At 41.4% G+C, this 19,209-nt stretch overlaps 2 protein-coding genes across 6 annotated transcripts in view; one reads left to right on the top strand and one right to left on the bottom strand.

The window, feature by feature from the left end:
* The window catches only part of LOC110534843 (protein Aster-A), a 35,991-nt gene extending 25,654 nt beyond the window's left edge, over positions 1-10,337 (bottom strand). The window contains exons 1-3 of one of the 3 annotated variants that reach the window (XM_090198022.1): positions 9,934-10,337; positions 9,140-9,332; positions 4,789-5,941 (exon numbers count right to left, since the gene is read on the bottom strand). In XM_090198022.1, coding sequence (XP_090054148.1) covers positions 4,789-5,264 — 476 coding nt within the window. In that variant the 5' untranslated portion in view covers positions 5,265-5,941; positions 9,140-9,332; positions 9,934-10,337. Of the gene's footprint in view, positions 1-4,788; positions 5,942-7,858; positions 8,458-9,139; positions 9,333-9,933 lie in introns of those variants that run through there. The other 2 variants (XM_090198033.1, XM_090198029.1) reach the window with 2 other exon arrangements.
* Positions 9,282-15,128, top strand: si:ch211-225p5.8 (sodium channel regulatory subunit beta-1). Of its 3 annotated transcripts, XM_021560655.3 has the most exons (7): positions 11,611-11,902; positions 12,044-12,104; positions 12,435-12,601; positions 12,903-13,140; positions 13,551-13,725; positions 13,956-14,010; positions 14,233-15,128. In XM_021560655.3, exons 2-6 carry the CDS (start codon positions 12,059-12,061, stop codon positions 13,999-14,001), a joined length of 672 nt encoding a protein of 223 aa, XP_021416330.1. In that variant the 5' UTR covers positions 11,611-11,902; positions 12,044-12,058; the 3' UTR covers positions 14,002-14,010; positions 14,233-15,128. The 3 variants fall into 3 exon arrangements, with proteins under 3 accessions (XP_021416338.1, XP_021416330.1, XP_090054227.1); XM_021560663.3 differs by lacking the exons at positions 11,611-11,902; positions 12,044-12,104 and adding an exon at positions 9,282-9,418; XM_090198101.1 differs by lacking the exon at positions 11,611-11,902 and having other exon boundaries at positions 11,958-12,104.
* Positions 15,129-19,209: the final 4,081 nt, after the last annotated feature.

Below are 19,209 nucleotides of genomic sequence, written 5' to 3'. Positions count from 1 at the left end.
CATCATAATCCATGCTGTACAGATCCCCCTTCTCTTGCTCGCTCCCTCTGTAATCTGCTTTTCTGAGGTCCAGGAGTGCCTGCTGTAATCTCTTCAATTCATAGGGCAGGCAGGAGGGGAGGGGGGTGAAGAAGGGAGCAAGAGAAAGAACGAGAACGTGAAGACGAGTGAGGGGGCAAAGAAGATGGGATGCTCAAATCTGGTCCCTGGCCCATTCAACAGAAAGTCACTTACCAAAGAGCAGTGGTTGCACATCATTGATGGGGAGAGATCAATGTTCTTTGGGCTAATTAGATGAGTGGTGTTTTAGGCCTGTGCGCCACACATTTTTCAGGTGAGGCCCTGTTCCAAACTATCTAGCAGAAAAATGTCTGAGTGGCAGCCTTTCTGCTGAGTGGGAGACCTGAGCCAAAACTCATTAGTCAACATTAATCCAAACATAAATATGATTAACAGTGGGCGACACCAAACACCTCAAATATAGGCTACAGAGAGACAATGGCCTGGCCTGCAGACAATTGATCTGCAGTTGTTTTTGTGTGTCGGTGGATTATCAACTGGGATTATGTGGCCAGCAGAGAGGGGAATGGGGGGGACGGTACAAAGGCAATTACTCAATTAGATATCCGTCTGCCAAGCAGGTCAGGCCTAAACAGACAGGGAGGACATGCATCAGCTAGTGGTTTTCCCTTCACCTCAGTTAACTTAACCCCACTCTGCAAGTAATGTTTGACGAACTGTTGACTAAAAGAAACAACCCAAGGGTGAAGAACATATGCCTAACCTACTTTTTTATTTATTTTATAAATGTGATGGGTTTTAGTTCAGCTTCAAGTGTGCACGCAACGGTGGTGGAGCTGGAGAAAACATGAACCCCTCCCCCCACCCACCATATTACTGTCATCCATCCTCTGTTACCTAACAGATTATGGAGAAATGTTATTTGGAAACTTACACGTCACGTTTGTCTTACTTTAACACTTTGTTAAACCGTCAAAGTGCAATCATTAAGATGTTAACTGACTTCATGACTGTGGTGCTGAGATCTGATAGCCAACTGTTCCGTGTTAGGCTATTTACTAGCCTTATATTGGAAGAAGTTGCCGCGCCGTCGCTCAGACTATCGCTACAATTATGCTACTGCTTAGACAGTTGTGCGGTTGTGCAAGTGACTGAGGTCTGATCACCACGGGAAAGTGCTTTTAAGCCACTGAGGAATCCAACTTGGTCTTTGATAGATAAACACACCACACAGCAGTCCCCAACCAACAAAGTGTTGGGGTCTGACAAAAGTAGCCTATAGACTGTAGCCTCTCTGAGGTTTAAGGTATAGGTAATATCACCTTAGGTAGACTAAGGCTAATATAGCCTAACTACCAAGTCTCTACAATAGAATGACTGGGAGATGTGGCTACACAGCATCTTGTAGGAACATGCCTCGCATAACATATCTCGCATTTCTCCACGTCAGACTGCTTCACACACGAGTTGTTGGCCTCCGATTCAAATCAACTGCTGCCCCCACTAAACACCCTGAATACTCGACTGTATTATAACTCATTATTTGCATTAGAATCCTTCCATGTTCTTCCAATGCAAATTGTTATTCAGATCCCCATGGAAATTAGCCGTCTGTTGAGACCACCACAGCGGCCACACAGAAGTCATTAGCCTAACCATAACTAAAACGCCTTCATTGGCCTTAATCATCCGTTCCCGTCAGGGTGTGGCTGTCAATGGTCAATTATTCTCATCTACACTGTGGGTTTCTTTCATGCAACAGGACAAAAACAATGGTAACCAAAAGATATTAAATGAACTGGCTAGTGTTTTAATGATATAAGAATATTGTGCCTCATTGTATTAATGCGTCCAGGCTAAATGGGAACGAGTCCAAATAGTCTCAGGCCTAATAAGTTCACGTGTCCTCTCAAACAGAGGGTCAGCAAAAAAATATTCCAATTTAGAGTCAGTGTTACAAAACACTGGAATGAAACAGAAAATGCTTGGATTTCACCACAACTTGATCAATGAAGTGTTGATGACAAGATGACCATCATTCACAGCAATGGCCTTTTCCGACTTCAACTGTATATGCAACAGAAGTTTAAATGTCTTTGGCTAAGGTGTATGTAAACTCAGTTTTTCACAATTCCTGACATTTAATCCTAGTAAAAATTTCCTGTCTTAGGTCAGTTAGGATCACCACTTTATTTTAAGAATGTGAAATGTCAGAATAGTAGAGAGAATTATTTATTTCAGCTTTTATATATTTCATCACATTCCCAGTGGGTCAGAAGTTTACATACATTCAATTACTATTTGGTAGCATTGCCTTTAAACTGTTTAACTTGGGTCAAATGTTTTGGGTAGCTTTCCACAAGCTTCCCACAATATGTTGGGTGAATTTTGGCCCATTCCTCCTGACAGAGCTGGTGTAACTGAGGTTTGTAGGCCTCCTTGCTCGCACATTATTTTTCAGTAATGCCAACACATTTTCTATAGGATTGAGGTCAGGGCTTTGTGATGGCCACTCCAACACCTTGAGTTTGTTGTCCTTAAGCCATTTTGCCACAACTTTGGAAGTATGCTTGGGGTCATTGTCCATTTGGAAGACTCATTTGCGACCAAGCTTTAACTTCTTGACTGATGTCTTGAGATGTTGCTTCAATATATCCACATCATTTTCCTGCCTCATGAGCCATCTATTTTGTGAAGTGCACCAGTCCCTCCTGCAGGAAAGCACCACAACAACATGATGCTGCCACCCCCATACTTCATAGTTGGAATGGTGTTCTTCAGCTTGCAAGCCTCCCCCTTTTTCCTCCTTTTACTGTGGATATAGATACTTTTGTACCGGTTTCAGCCAGCATCTTCACAAGGTCCTGGTGACAGAACGCAAGACAGAACGCATCTCCTTACTGAGCGGTATGACGACTGCGTGGTCCCAAGGTGTTTATACTATTGTTTGTACAGATGAACGTGATACCTTCAGGCGTTTGGAAATTGCTCCCAAGGATGAACCAGACTTGTGGAGGTCTACAATAATTTTTTCTGAGGTATTGGCTGATTTCTTTTGATTTTTCTATGATGTCAAAGCAAAGAGGCACTGAGTTTGAAGGTAGGCCTTGAAATACATCCACAGGTACACCTCCAATTGACTCAAATGATGTCAATTAGCCTATCAGAAGCTTCTAAAGCCATGAAATCATTTTCTGGAATTTTCGAAGCGTTTTAAATGCACACTCAACTTTGTGTGTAAACTTCTGACCCACTGATATTGAGATACAGTGAATTATAAGTGAAATGATCTGTCTGTAAACAATTGCTGGAAAAAAAATTACTTGTGTCATGCACACAGTAGATGTCCTAACCGACTTGCCAAAACTATAATTTGTTAACAAGACATTTGTATAGTGGTTGAAAAAATGAGTTTTAATGACTCCAACCTAAGTGTATGTAAACTTCCGACTTCAACTGTATATATAGCCATTGATTCTTGACGATTATAACTTATGTCGTACCCCATCAGAACTGATATTAGCTATAAAAAAAATGTTTTACTGTAAACAATGTAAAAGCAAAAACTATCATTTTGTCCTTATATCCATAGCTCGGTCAATTAATTTAAAAGCGGTTACATTTATCCAGGCCCATCCCTTAGCTTTTTACCAAATCAGAAGGGGGGTGGCCACTTTGTTATTGTTTCAACTAATGAATATAGCTTTAACCACCTTATATAGAAACTACAGGCAGTATAATTTAGGTGTAAAATTATGTCAGAGGTCTATCTTAGTAATGTTTCATTAAAACAAAACAAAAACTGGTAAATGAACAGCAGTGCCTGGATGGTCCTTTAACAGGCTCACAGAGGACACTGCAGCACCACCAGAGACCCCCTCCAATTGGACAGAGGTGACATCATCAGACAAAGCGTGGGCTCCTATTGGCCGGCGGCGATGTCATGGATTCTAAGCAGGATGAGCGGTGCACACAAACCCGCCTCCCTGATCCTTGTGAATGACCAAGCGGAGGTGTCTCTCTCTTTCTGCTACAACAGATAGATCTCTCGTTTTCCCTAACATTTCCTTTAGCGTAATCTCTTTTCAGCCTCATGCCTTTGTCTTCATATGCTTATTTCTCTCCCTCAATTTTACAATTTATCTAGAATAGAATTTAAGATGCAGGCTTACTTTAATTGTGGCGGTGGTAGCACCTTTAATATTGTGACCAGGGCTAATGATTTTGTTCTCTTAAAGAAAGATTATAAGAGCATAATGAACATGCTCCTCTGCCTGCCTGACCAAATCAAACTGTGACATAACCCAGATTGGAGTTCACCAGGACATTAACAGCATAATCTGCCCTCTGTGGTTTTAGTGCTTAACCAATAAGCCCTCTGCTGTGCCCTTTCCAAATAGTTGGCTTGTGGTGTGCCATTACAGAAAACTGTATCGCTGTCAAACAACAGTGCCATTTATTTTATCTGTGACACACCATTATCAGTCTCCTCGTCTTATCTAATGTAATATCAGTGAAGTATGTAGCCTGTGAATTATCATTTAACCTAATGCTTAGATATAAAATGGACTAAGTGCCTTAAGTTACAGTTCCCAGTTCAGTACATCACAAGGCCATGAACCAATGTGCTGCAGCTTGCAAATAACTGAGCCCATCCCTAGATGGGAGAGCCTTGAGAGGGGTCTGAGGTGAGTCTTGCAGGGAACCTGAGGCCTCTGGCTGCCTGGCTGTCCTAGAGAGGAGAGAGATAGAGAGCAGAGCACTGACCTGCAGCTGTCCCAGTCAGACTCCCTGCTGAGCAGACTCCTGAGGGACCAGCGTGAGCGCCGGCCGAGAGACGAGCTACGTGACCAGGAGATGCGAGACGACGGGGGTAGCAAGAGGTCCAGGGAAGGGCCAAGGACTGTGTCCTCCACGTGGGGGGGCAAGAGGGGTGAAGGGAGAGGTGAGGGGCTTCCTTGAGGAGTAGCGCTCCCCTTCACCCTCTCTACCCCCTCCTCCTCAGTGCCGTTCCACCGGGGTTTGGATGACTCCTCTTGTTCTCCATCGCTCCTCTTCTTGGTCCGGCCTCTGCTCCGGTGGGGGTGGGTGAGCCGGTGGCGGCGGGGAGGCCGAGGGCTAGGAAAGCAGGACCAGGCCTCAGTGTCTGAGGACGGGGGAAGGATGTTCAGCGTGGGAATGGGGACGAGCTGGGTCACCCCGCTTTCTGGTCCGGCGGTGGCCAGCACAGACATGGTCATCATTCTCAGAGCTTCTTCAGACCAATTGTTTTACTTCAAAACACCCCGATGAAGGCTTGCTGTGGCGAAGCTAATTATGCTGACACTAGGTCAGGATGTTGAGGAAGTTAGTCTGAGATCCGATCAAACTTCTGCTTTTTGATACAAATCAATTGTGGACTTGTCCTAGACTGCTAGGCTAAGATTTGTGAATGTACCTCATGTTTCCAGTGACGTCCAGATGGTGCAGTATGAAAGATGCCATTATGGAAGGCAGGTTTTATTCTCCATGGTAGTGCAGGGCATGACAGTACTACACTAGGTTATAGTCGTTTAGCTTCTCCCCCTAATTTCAGTCAATAATGTTGCAGCAGGAAACCAGGGTGGGACCCTTATTGAATTAAAAAAGCTAATACAATGCAGTCTTCTCCCTCTAATATTTTCCAACACTCCACCTCATGCTCTGTGCGTGGGGCTTCTTTGCATCTTTTTGTCAGTAGTCTGTAGTTTTGTTCCTCACTTCCTCCTCTTCCGCAACTCCACCTCTGTCCAATGTCTCCGTCTCTCCTTCGATGTGCCTGCTCTCCCTCTTACATTGAGCCAAGTTCACAGGCCGTGCAGTCTCACATTTGGTCTCATTATAGCAACGGTTGAACTTGCGGTGGGAGAGATAACGATCTATGTCCCGCTGTTGCAGGGGGCTGAGGAGAAGAGAGACTGTAGTATTGGCTAACAGTCGAATTCTCCCTTAATAGACAGAAAAAAACTAACATTGTAGAAGATCAATTTTCTGGAAAAAGATGATCCTAGTTACTTTGATACATGTTATCTATTTCTATTGGTTTTGAGATCTGATCTCAAATGGTATCAGGAAGTACTGAATGACACAGACAGCTTGTTTTGAATTATTGATCGTCAGAGAGACAGATCGATGGAAGTTATGTATTCCGTGTCCAATATCAGTGGTGTCTGATTGCTTTTGATGCATCGTTTGGTTGGAAATTGCTGTGAGGCAGATTTTGCAGCTTTGCTCCCTTCTGGTATTAAGTCAGTAAAAGTGATTATAGTGCGCACTTGGAGTCAAATGATGAGAGATTACGCTATTAAAGTACTTTTAAAAAACATACACAATACGTACAACAATCCTTTATCCCATCTCAAAGATTAGCTCAAACACCCCAACAACACCTCCCATTCTTCAAATCTCAAGATCCCATTTAACCACATTAACATCCCCTCTTTTCATTCTTAAAGCTTCAATACGGAACTTTTGGGACGACCCGACAAAAATCATATAGGATGTCTAAGAAGCGGTAGATCTGTGCACTATTTCTATGCTCCCCATTCTTAAGTTTCATTTTTTACTTTTGGTTTTGTACACCAGCTTCAAAACAGCTGAAAATACAATATTTTTGAGTATGAAAAATATATTTCAGCGGTTTAGATGGTACAATGATTCTCAACACTATACTCACTTGTTTTGTCACAAACTGAAATTAGGCTACCAGCAAATGGCAGAGAGATTATAAATCGACAAAGACAAAAATCAACTCTCAGCCAGACAGCACAGATGATGCAGAACATATGTTATATTGTCACAGACATGATGTGTGTGTGTGTGTGTGCGTTTGTATCTACTGTCTAGCTTCTTTTGACCAATTGAATTTTTATAATTGTTTTTACCTTTATTTAACAAAGTCAGTTAAGAACAAATTCTTATTTTCAATGATGGCCTAGGAACATTGGGTTAACTGCCTTGTTGTGGGGCATATTTTTACCTTGTCAGCTCGGGGATTTGATCTTGCAACCTTTCGGTTCAAGTCCAATGCTCTAACCACTAGGCTACCTGCCACCCAGCAGGTAAGTGCAGGCACTCGTTTTATAGTCAAGGCCCAAGCCCTACAGTGTATTTGGTCATCTGTTTACACAAGATAAATCTTGGCATGCTCTTGTTTGCTAATCCATGGTAATACTCGTGTGACACTCTCGATCTTTGCTTCACACACAGCCATATCTTGTAAACTAGCAATAAAACACACCACAGAGATTCAGATGGGCTATAAACAATCATCAACAGCAAGGACTTCCCCAAATCATGTTTACGTAGGTGCAATACTAACCTGGCTCCAGTCTTAAAAGTTATGATGACACAAACGCATGGGTAAAATAGGATCATGGCATAGATGACAACAATTTTGTTCAGGCAGGGCCAAGAAGTTATCAGTTGGGTTGCTATTATTCACAACTTCAACGTCCTCACGTCAACTTCAAACGCTTTTCAATACAGTAACGTTAACCAGTCTGTATTCAATACAGTCTGTCTAGTTAGCTAACGTTAGATATCTAGTCTTTGGTAGGTACAATAAAAAAATACTATTGTAACTAGTTAGCTAAAATTAGCCTAGCTTACTGTCTTGCCAAGTTTCAATATCTTCAGAGCCTCTGAGGAAGTTCCCAACAACGTACTTCCACATTTCCTGCATTGATTGATGTTTGGGATTTTAGGCTTGGTTTCTGTCTAAGTACTTTGTGACATCTGCTGATGCAAAAAGGGATTTGTAAATACATTTGACTGATTGCACAAAACAAAACGGTTAACATTTGCATTCAGTTCCTACCTCCCATTTGATGAATTTCCCCCATTTCGATTATCTTGCTCGGCTTCGAAGACAAGCCGAGCAACAGTGCGAGGAGCGATATTAAAATCCACTTTTTCACAGGTTCCCATCAGCAGCATCCTTTTGAGATGTAAAACCCTCCACTCCTGCTGCCAACACACCAGGCAGCTCGCCGAAATAGACCTGACTGACAAGATAGTTAGCTAGCTAACCAGACTTCCTTGCTAAATATACACGTAGCTAGCTACTGCTGGAACATAGAAGCAGTCAACGTATTGTTTATTCCGACATATGCCTAGTTGAAGCGAGCTAACTGTTGGCTAGTTAGCTAACAAAACCATTAGCTAGTTATGCTAACGACGTCGTAAGCCAGATAGCTACGCACCGGGTAACGCGGTTCGTTGTCTGCTGGTCTGACGTTATAACTGGCTTGCTAACGCTAGCGACATTGCTTGCTGGGATTTATTGTGCTTTTATCTTGTTGTCTTATATGGGAAACTTTAATGTTTCCCATTTTTGTGTCTACCACTTTTGGCTAAATATCTTCTGCAAGACAGAAAGCGACCGAAGCGGAATCTCAACAGAGGCAAACAAAAACTTTTAAGAGGGGGACATCAACACTCATATATATTAGTATATTTCCTGACTACTTCTAAAATGTAACATTATGTTCCGAAGCCACACAAATATCTAACTGTGGGTTGATTTTTATCTAAATGCTTGAAAATATTGCTAAATAATAATACACTGTTACATAATCATTTTACATTATAACCCTTTCCCCAAAACTTGTGGTACAGTCTGGTGATAAGAACGCCGGATGACAAATAACGGGTTCTCATGATGATGGGAAGCACTTTAAGCGAATCAAACGAAGCTCTATCCTAGTAGGGCGGGCTTAAAACTGTGAAACTTTATTCAGCCACAGGTGACTGAATCAACGCCATCTCAACGATCAACACTAGAATAAAAAGTGCATGGCTAGCGCCCACAACAATCTGTAAATCTGTAATGCCTCTCAATTAATGACTTAATACCATGGGAGCTGTTTAAACCATGTCCAATAATGCAGATAGAAATGTATAGATGAAGGCCAGGAATAGACTTGTTGCGCCCTCTTGTGATTCAAGTGTGTGCAGTCACAATAATGATATGCAAAATAATGGACGCACGCTTGAAATTTCACACAGAGGAAAAGTACAACTAAATACACATATTTAAATGATCATGAAACAACCTTGATATTATTGATTAATATAGGTTTATTAGTCCGGATCTCACCTTCATGAGGTAGGTCACAGTGGTCCACCATTGCTGCAAGGCTTGTGTGTGTATGCTGCTATCGGCAACTCTCTCTCTGAGCTGTAACTGATTAATTTCTGGCCAAGCTGAGAGGTACGATATCCATGCAGTCGAATACTTTGCGGCTGCAGGCGCCTGGGTGAAAGACAGGTCACCTTGTTCTGGTAGAAGACTGAAAGCAAGAATGGGATATTGACAAGGAACAGGAACATTTGGTTTCACCACTTGGGCATTCTATCAGAAACAACAGACAATACAGTAACCTATGTTTTATAATAATAATAATAATTAATACAACTGAGAATTTTAGTAGACTAACAAGATGTATGTATAAATGTATGATATTTAGGTTAATATGAAAGTGCAATGGTCAACAACAGGTCAATGTTTGTGTATGACATCTAGACAGGGGCAGAGACATGGTCAGTGTTCATGCACGTGACAATATTTACTTACAATATGCTCTCTCTGCTCACCCTCGTTTCCATGTGTATGCATATATTGTATAAGTACCTGTGTAACTAGGCTATAACGTTGTTGTCTTAGCATTTACCTCAAAAAAAGTTTTTCAAGAAATAGACTGCTCAGTCTACATTTAGTCTACATCATGATTGATACTTCAGGGACAGATGGGCTACAGAGCTGTATGTAAAATGCAAAGAAATATCAAATCAATAAAATATGTTCGTTTGTTACATTTAATATGTTAAATAAACCACTTTAAATTTTAACAAATCTAGCACATCTAGCACACACACATTATACGTCCATACCTGAATAATGTTGCTGGTAAAAGCTGCTCCTCTCACAGGGGTTTATAAATTTCACTCGAGCTTCAGTTTATCAGACTATTTCACGAGACAATTATTCTGGAGAATAGCCAATAGTGGTCGCAATTACTTTGCATTTTCAGAATTCCCTCTTTGGTTTACATCTTCGCGCTTCATGGCATTTTACATCCGGTTATAAACACCTGGACAGCTCCAGTTCCATGGTGCTAACGACTCAACGAGAATCCGAGTTTATGCCTGCGCAAACCAGGTCACGGAGAGATGTGTTGCTGAACGCTTCCCTTCGCAGAATGGGGAACCAGAAACCAGATCTGGGCTAAAAATAAAAAACACCAGCATGTGTGGTTTGGAATAAAGAGAGGGTAGGTGTGTGTGTGTGTGTGTGTCCTATACAGGAGAGATGAAAGCAACATAACAAATGGATACCCCCCCTCTACACCAACAGGCATCAGTGTTCATACACAAATGTAACTGTTTATCTTGAGTCAATATTTGCTTTAAAGCTTTAATGATGTCAACCCTCAAGGTCTAAGTAAACCTGTGTGTGTGTGTGTGTGTGTGTGTGTGTGTGTGTGTGTGTGTGTGTGTGTGTGTGGTTACATCACATGAGAATGTCCTAGACATACAAACAAGACCTAGACGTTCCCTGACAGAGATGAATTGCATCTCTTGTTATTGTGCATATCAAATTACTGTACATCATAGAGCACATTTCATTAACCAGCTGAGATTTCATCACATAACAAATACATTTGAAAACATGTGAGGTAGACATGTTATTAGATCCTCAAAGGCTATCTGCTCCTTGGGTCTTTTTGTCATTATGTTGTCCTTCAGTCATCTGTTTTGTTGACCTTGCCTTCTATTGCAATAGCCTTGTGTTTCCAAGTAATTTGGCATTGAATGAACTTCAGATTCCTGATAACAGATATCTGATGACATTTGATACATCAACCCTGCCTGTGCATCAGACTGACAGTTTAAGAAAATGTTGCTTTTGCCAAGGAAGTTATTAGAAATATAATAGAATATAATAACTTAATTTTCCATCCCACTTCTGACACTACTAGGAAAGGCCAACAATGACAAATACATTCATGGATTGTTTGAGGTTCTGGAACATTATAGAGTTGTGCATCATGTGTGTCCTACAAGCAAACTATAGACAGGCACACATTTGAATACACATAGCATGTCTGTATCTTGCCTCATTTGCTTAACAAATTTGACATCATGTCACATTTCCTGGTCAGTGATAGCGAACTGAATACTTATTTGTTGATTTTTTTTCTCTCAGCTTAGAGTGTGGACAAAATGTTTATCGAAATAATCCTCCTTCATAACCAAACTGTTATTTGGGCAATGTGCATTACAACTGCAGTTTCATTACTGCCTATAGGGTCCATCTATTCTCAGAGATTAAAACCAGAATGATCAGTGACAGACCATTCAATCAAAACCATAGGCCATTGAAAAAATCCAAACAAAGAACAATTTAATTGATTGATAAAATAAGAATAGATTGTTGGTTAAAACAAAGCTTAATTAAAAACAGCCCCATATGGTAATTAGTTGGCTATGATTTGCATTAGAAAGGTTTGGTTGGCTTGGCTATCATGCAATAGTACATTGATTTCAACTTCTCTTACGCCTTGGCCTGGGTGCGCTAAAACTGTTGGACATTCAAGACAGGCATGTATTCACACGGTCTAAAAATAGCATTGTAAAATACGAACTCATACTGTGTAGACTAGACTGTAGGCTGAAAACTGCATCGATAGCTTCTGTATTGTTATTATTCGCGTAGCTTGAGGCAAATTAATAAGTAATAGACTCCGATTAATTGATAGAGATCATACATCAACTTCAATCCGTTTTTATCTGAACAGTTATCAATTGGAAATGTCAAATCAACCCTGATTAAGCGGAAATCAGAACATGCCAGAATAAGGTGGGAAAAGTATTGATTAACAATGGCGAAGTTAACAACATAGCAACCTATTGGAAATTTAGTTCACTCCGTTTCATGCAAGGAGAAACTCGTGGGGAGTAAAGCAAGAAAATAATTTTATTCTCTTCATTTGCTGGCAAGAGTTTTGGAAGAAAAATGATACAACAGTTATTATCGTCACTCCTGGTCTTTGTTCTTTGTGGTAAGTTTTCCATTAAAAAAAGATAACGAATCAGCCTGCATAACACATTATAAGGCTATGACTATGGCCTAAGGCAAAAGTCAAGTGTGTAGCCGACAAAATGCGTAAATATTAGCTTGTTTATTATATTATACATAATTATAATTAGCAATACAATGTATTGTTCCTGATCATGTTAGTGTTGTTGTTATTTATAACCCCACTGATCTTGGGCAAGTATTTCGTCATCATGTCAAACTGCTGTCTAATTCCTTGCTCTTCTCTCTTCTGACCCCAACTCTCCACTCCTCTTACTCTTTTTCTGGCACCATGATCCCCTGGTTACCCAAGTGCCACATTGTCATGGGGGCTGTGCAGAGGTGGACTCCATGACAGAGGCGGTGGCCGGGGAGAGCTTCCTCATGGGCTGCATCTCCTGTAAGAGGAGAGAGGAGGTCCAGGCCCAAACCACGGTTGACTGGCACTTCAGAGCCACAGGAGAGGAGGAGTATATCCACGTAAGTAGGCCTACTACATAGTACTAGCTGTAAAGTGTATTATGTATTAATTAGTGTGTATTATGTATTAATTAGTGTGTATTATGTCAGTGTATAATGTTTTTGTAAAGTGTAATGAGACTTGTTAAACGCACTGTAAATAAAGTGTGACTTGACTACCAAGACAGTAGAAAGGCTAAAAATGACAATATGGAACAATTTGTTATAGAGGAATGCATGTGTAATACCATGGGTGAAATATTACGTAATTTATAATCTGGGAGTGTATAAACACTGTGTGGGTGTTCTACTTTCTTTCAAGATCTTTCACTATGACCACCCACACCCCAACACCCTCCACGAGGACTTTAATGACCGGCTAGAGTGGCAAGGAACAATGGGGAGTAAGGATGTACAGATAGGAGCCATCTTCATTCACAACGTCACGTTTAATGACACAGGCACCTACCGCTGCACCTTCCAGCGCACCCTCTTCCTCCCATTGGATAATGAATATATCACAGTGGAAAAGGAGGTGGAGCTTACTGTGGTGGCCGAAGGTAATGGGGATCCCTCCCAGTGAACAATGTTTCTACTATCTATTGCTTTTTAAATCAATCTCTCTTTAATGGTCTTTGTTGTGTATGTGACAAAGTCCTGAAGTTCTTCCTTCATGGTTTTCACAGTCTGACCACGCTGTATATTTAGACTCTTTTCCCTCTTAGTAAAAAAACAATGCATCTTATGCAACACATGTTTATGTGATGATAGGATGAATCCAAAAATACTGTTAATTATCCACATTTTCTTTTCTTACTTCCTCATCCATACCTATTTAAAAGTGAGGCCCATTAACCATCTACTTAAAAGTACTCAGATTCACCTTGAACTCTACATGCACGCTATAGAAATGAATGTATACAGTAAAGTACACATGATCTCTGCAAAGCACTCCCTCTCCTCCTCCTAGCCAATCGGGAGCTGTTGTCGGTGGTGTCAGAGATCATGATGTACGTGCTAATTGTGGTGCTGCAGCTGTGGATGATCGTGGTGCTGATCCACTGCTACAACAAGATCTGGGCTGAACATGAGGCACGGGATGCCCGCAAAGCCCTGAGGGCCCAAAAACTGGCCCTAATAAAAGAGTGAGAGCCAGTCTTAAGTATTTGCTAATTTATACCTTATACTGTGCAAATGTACACACCATAGAGATTGTGTAATTTGTGAATCAAAGTATGTCTATGGTACATATTCTCCATTCTACTCTATACCAGATACTGTAACTTCACTTTCTATGTCATTATTTCTCTCTCGTCATCCCTCCATCTCTTTTGCTTCCTGACAATTAACTGTCTATTTTTTTTTACATTTCCAGACCTTTAGACTCAAAGGACAATTGTGACGGAGTGCTTCTGGAGTGACTTGTTTCAGTGAGTTTGTTTTGAAATCCTCTCACATGATTGAAAGTGTAATTTTATAGACTTGATTGTACCATAGATATGACTGTAGACCGCTGACTGCAGAGAATAAATTGAATTACTTTCCCCATTCTAAATTAGGACACAATTTACTGCAATCAAAAGCTTTTTTGCATTGCTATTCTTAAAGCAGATGTTCGATCTTGATGTATTTTGTTTGTGTGTATCTAACAGGTAAACATCAAAGGTGGAGAACTCTGTCACAAGCAACTGTTGCCACTACACTACAAGGCTATTATATCATAGAAATAGAATTTGAATGTCTTAGCATAGTGTGTAACACATGCAGTTTACAATGTACTTGATTTACTGTACGAGGTAGTTGCAGCTGGTGTGAGTGGTGATTAGATTAACAGGTGGTGCCGAATAGCCTTAGTGTGTCAGCTCAACAGAGAATGTCATCACGTGATGGATCAACAGTTCTGACAAAGCTCCGATTACAGATGGTTCCACCTGAGCTACATAGAAAGCTTTGGCAGGAACAACCGTGCATCTACATAGGTCTCATCTGCAAACATGTTATTACAGATTTTTTTAATCGCTATTTTCACAAGTATGTGGTACATTTTCACAACTCTTAGAACAAAATACCAAACTGGTCACACTTGTAATGCAGCAAGTCTTTCATTCAAAACCTGTCATTGTCCATTCATTTGGATTATAAAACATCTCACCCCACAACCATTGATTCAAGTTTATTGTGAAATGTAATGAGAATTGGTTTCAAATCACTGAAACACAACAATATCTTCTCAAATTAGTTTTATTTTTATTACCAGTTAATCCAATAGCAAACAATGCAAGATAAGGTGTTTCAAATCACCCTTAGAAGTTCTGAAAGTAATATGTTACAGTACTGTTAATTACAGTAGATTCAGTTCACATTAGGCAATACACTTACAGTACCCAACAAAATTGACAGAAAATGTATCCAATGTGTGATCAAAGGTGTGATCAATGAAAACATCCTCTACAATCATTCATGCACATTTAAAAAATATATAATTGCAACATAGGTGTACTGTCTGTAATCAAATGTAAGAAATTAAATTAAACAAATTAAAATAAAACATTTAGCATTCATTAATTTGCATCAAGCCTGTCTTGTACATTTGGCCAAAAATTCTCATCCACATCACAGTTAATGTCATTGTTCATGCATTGAGGTAAAAACATTTTGGTAAGGCAAATCCAAGCTTGATATTGGTCTGAAATGATGTTGTCACATGCCTCATCCATGGCCAGAAGGAGGGTGGCACGCTCCTGGGGAAAGCGATCATACACCTACCACCATGCTGAAAATAATTCCTCAATAGGGTTGAGGAAAGGAGAGTATGGGAGCAGGTATAGGGTCACAAATCAAATCAAACTGTTTTGGCCACACACGCATGGTTAGCAGATGTTAATGCGAGTGTAGTTAAATGCTTGTGCTTCTAGTTCCAACAGTGCAGTAATATCTAACAAGTAATCTAACAATTCCACAACAACTACCTAATACCCACACATCTAAGTAAAGGGATGCAATAAGAATATGTACATATAAATATATGGATGAGTGATGACCGAGCGGCATAGGCAAGATGCAATGGCTGGTATAGAATACAGTATATACAGTTAAAGTCGGAAGTTTACATACACTTAGATTGGAGTCATTAAAACTCGTTTTTCCAACCACTCCACAAATGTCTTGTTATTAACAAACTATTGTTTTGGCAAGTCGGTTAAGACATGTGCTTTGTGCATAACAAGTCATTTATGCACAAAGCAGTTCATCCTTGGGAGCAATTTCCAAACGCCTGAAGGTACCACGTTCATCTGTACAAACAATAGTACGCAAGTATCAACACCATTGGACCACGCAGCGATCATACCGCTCAGGAAGGAGATGCGTTCTGTCTCCTAGAGATGAACATACTTTGGTGCGAAAAGTGCAAATCATCCTTGTGAAGATGCTGGAGGAAACACATACAACAGTGTCTATATCCACAGTAAAACGAGTCCTATATCGACATAACCTGAAAGGCCGCTCAATAAGGAAGAAGCCATTGCTCCAAAACCGCCATAAAAAAAGCCAGACTACGGTTTCCAACTGCACATGGGGACAACGATCGTACTTTTTGGAGAAATGTCCTCTGGTCTGATGAAACAAACAGAACTGTTTTGCCATAATGACCATCATTATGTTTGGAGGAAAAAAGGAGGCTTGCAAGCCGAAGAACACCATCCCAACCGTGAAGCACGGGGGTGGCAGCATCATGTTGTGGGGGTGCTTTGCTGCAGGAGGGACTGGTGCACTAAACAAAATAGATGGCATCATGAGGCAGGAAAATTATGTGGATATATTGAAGCAACATCTCAAGACATGAGTGGGGTCTTCCAAATGGACAATGACCCCAAGCATACTTCCAAAGTTGTGGCAAAATGGCTTAAGGACAACAAAGTCAAGGTATTGGAGTGGCCATCACAAGGCCCCGACCTCAATCCTATAGAAGACTTGTGGGCAGAAGGAGGCCGCCTACAAACCTGACTCAGTTACACCAGCTCTGTCAGGAGGAATGGGCCAAAATTCACCCAACTTATTGTAGAAAGCTTGTGGAAGGCTACCTGAAACAATTGACCCAAGTTAAACAATTTAAAGGCAATGCTACCAAATACTAATTGAGTGTATGTAAACTTCTGACCCACTGGGAATGTGATGAATGAAATAAAAGCTGAAATAAATCACTCTACTATTATTCTGACATTTCACATTCTTAAAATAAAGTGGTGATCCTAACTGACCTAAGACAGGGAATTTGTACTAGGATTAATTGTCAGGAATTGTGAAAAACTGAGTTTAAATGTATTTGGCTAAGGTGTATGTAAACTTCCAACTTCAACTGTACATATGAGATCAGTAATGCAAGATATGTAAACATTACTACAGTGGCATTATTAAAGTGACTTGTGATCCATTTATTAAAGTGTACAATGATTGAGTCTGTATGTAGGCAGCAGCCTCTCTGTGATGGCTGTTTAACAGTCTGAAGATAGCTGTTTTTCCAGTCTCTCGGTACCAGCTTTGATGCACCTGTACTGACCTCGCCTTCTGGTTGGTAGCAGGGTGAACAGGCAGTGGCTCAGATGGTTGTTGTCCCTGATGATCTATATGGCCTTCCTGTGACATCGGGTGCTGTAGGTGTCCTGGAGGGAAGGTAGTTTGCCCCCGGTGATGCGTTGTGCAGACCGCACCACCCACTGGAGAGCCTTGCGGTTGTGGGCGGTGCAGTTGCCATACCAGGCGGTGATGCATCCCAACAGGATGCTCTCAATTGTGCATCTGTAAAAGTTTGTGAGGGCGGTTGCGCCTTCACCACACTGTCTGTGTGGGTGTAACATTTCAGTTTGTCCGTGATGTGTACGCCGAGGAACATAAAACTTTCCACCTTCTCCACTGCTGTCCCGTCGATGTGGATATGCGGGTGCTCCCTCTGCTGTTTCCTGAAGTCCACAATCCATCTCCTTTGTTTTGTTGACGTTGAGTGAGAGGTTGTTTTCCTGACACCACACTCCGAGAGCCCTCGCCCCCTCCCTGTAGGCTGTCTTATCATTGTTGGTAATCAAGCCCACTACTGTTGTGTTGTCTGCAAACTTGATGATTGAGTTGGAGGCGTGCATGGCCAAGCAATCATTGGTGAACAGGGAGCACAGGACGGGGCTGAGCACACAACCTTGTGGAGATGTTGTTTCGTACCTTCACCACCTGGGGGCGGCCCGTCAGAAAGTCCAGGACCCAATTGCACAGGGCAGGTTGAGACCCAGGGCCTCAAGCTTAATGATGAACTTGGAGGGTACTAGGATGTTGAATGCTGAGCTGTAGTCGACGAACAGCATTCTTACATAGATATTATTTTTGGCCAGATGGGATAGGGCAGTGTGCAGTGTGATGGCGATTGCATCGTCTGTGGACCCATTGGGGCAGTATGCAAATTGAAGTGGGTCTATGGTGACAGGTTAGGTGGAGGGGATATGATCCTTGACTAGTCTCTCAAAGCACTTCATGATGACAGAAGTGAGTGCTACTGGCAATAGTCATTTAGTTCAGTTACCTTTGACTTCTTGTGTTCAGGAACAATGGTGGCCATCTTGAAGCATGTGGGGACAGCCGACAGGGAGAGTTTGAATAAATCCGTAAACACAGCAGCCAGCTGGTCTGTGCATGCTCTGAGGACGCAGCTAGGGATGCCGTCTGGGCCGGCAGCCTTGCGAGGGTTAACACGTTTAAATGTCTTACTCACGTTGGCCACGGAGAAGGAGAGGGAGGGGGCCGTAGTCCTTGGTAGCAGGCTGCGTCAGTGGCACTATATTATCCTCAAATCGGGCAAAGAAGGTGTTTAGTTTGTCTGGAAGCAAGACATCAGTGTCTGGTTTTCTTACCTGTAGACCCTGCTACATATGTCTCCTGTCTGAGCCGTTGAATTGTGACTCCCCTTTGTCCCTATACTGACATTTTGCTTGTTTGATTGCCTTGCGGAGGGAATAAGTACACTGTTATTCGGTTGGCCATATTCCCAGTCATCTTTACATGGTTAAATGCAGTGGTTCGTGCTTTCAGTTTTGTGCAAATTCCGCCATCCGTCCACAGTCTCTGGTTAGGGTATGTTTTAATAGTCACACTGGGTACAACATCTCCAATGCACTTCCTTATAAACTCACTCACCAAATCAGCGTATAAAATCGATGTTATTCTCTGAGGCTGCCCGGAACATTTCCCAGTTCGCATGATCAAAACAATCTTGAATCGTCGATTCCGATTGGTCAGACCAGCGTTGAATAGTTCTAGTCACGGGTACATCCTATGTGAGTTTCCACTGACATTGACCAAAAAGGGACACCGTCTTCCAGCTGATGGCTAAACTCGAGTTACACTGCCTTATGCACAAATTCATGCTGTTACTCCTATGAACAGAGAAGGTGAAATATTCTGTTATATAAAAAAAAGCCCAAGCCGCTAATAATAACAACGCAAGCCTATAGATACACTTTCCTACTCATTCGTTACTGCTGCAATGCTTGTTGTAGTGCTGAGTAGAAATGGGAAGAATTAGCATTTTATTCCTTATAAAAATGTTGAATACAAAGTGTTGACAGTAATTAGTAAGAACATAAACA

Source organism: Oncorhynchus mykiss, chromosome 2 (assembly GCF_057628025.1).
Source record: "Oncorhynchus mykiss isolate SJ-2025 chromosome 2, ASM5762802v1, whole genome shotgun sequence".
NCBI lineage: Eukaryota > Metazoa > Chordata > Actinopteri > Salmoniformes > Salmonidae > Oncorhynchus > Oncorhynchus mykiss.
The sequence above is the reverse complement of the archived record's forward strand: the minus strand, read 5'-3'. Positions and strand labels throughout refer to the sequence as shown.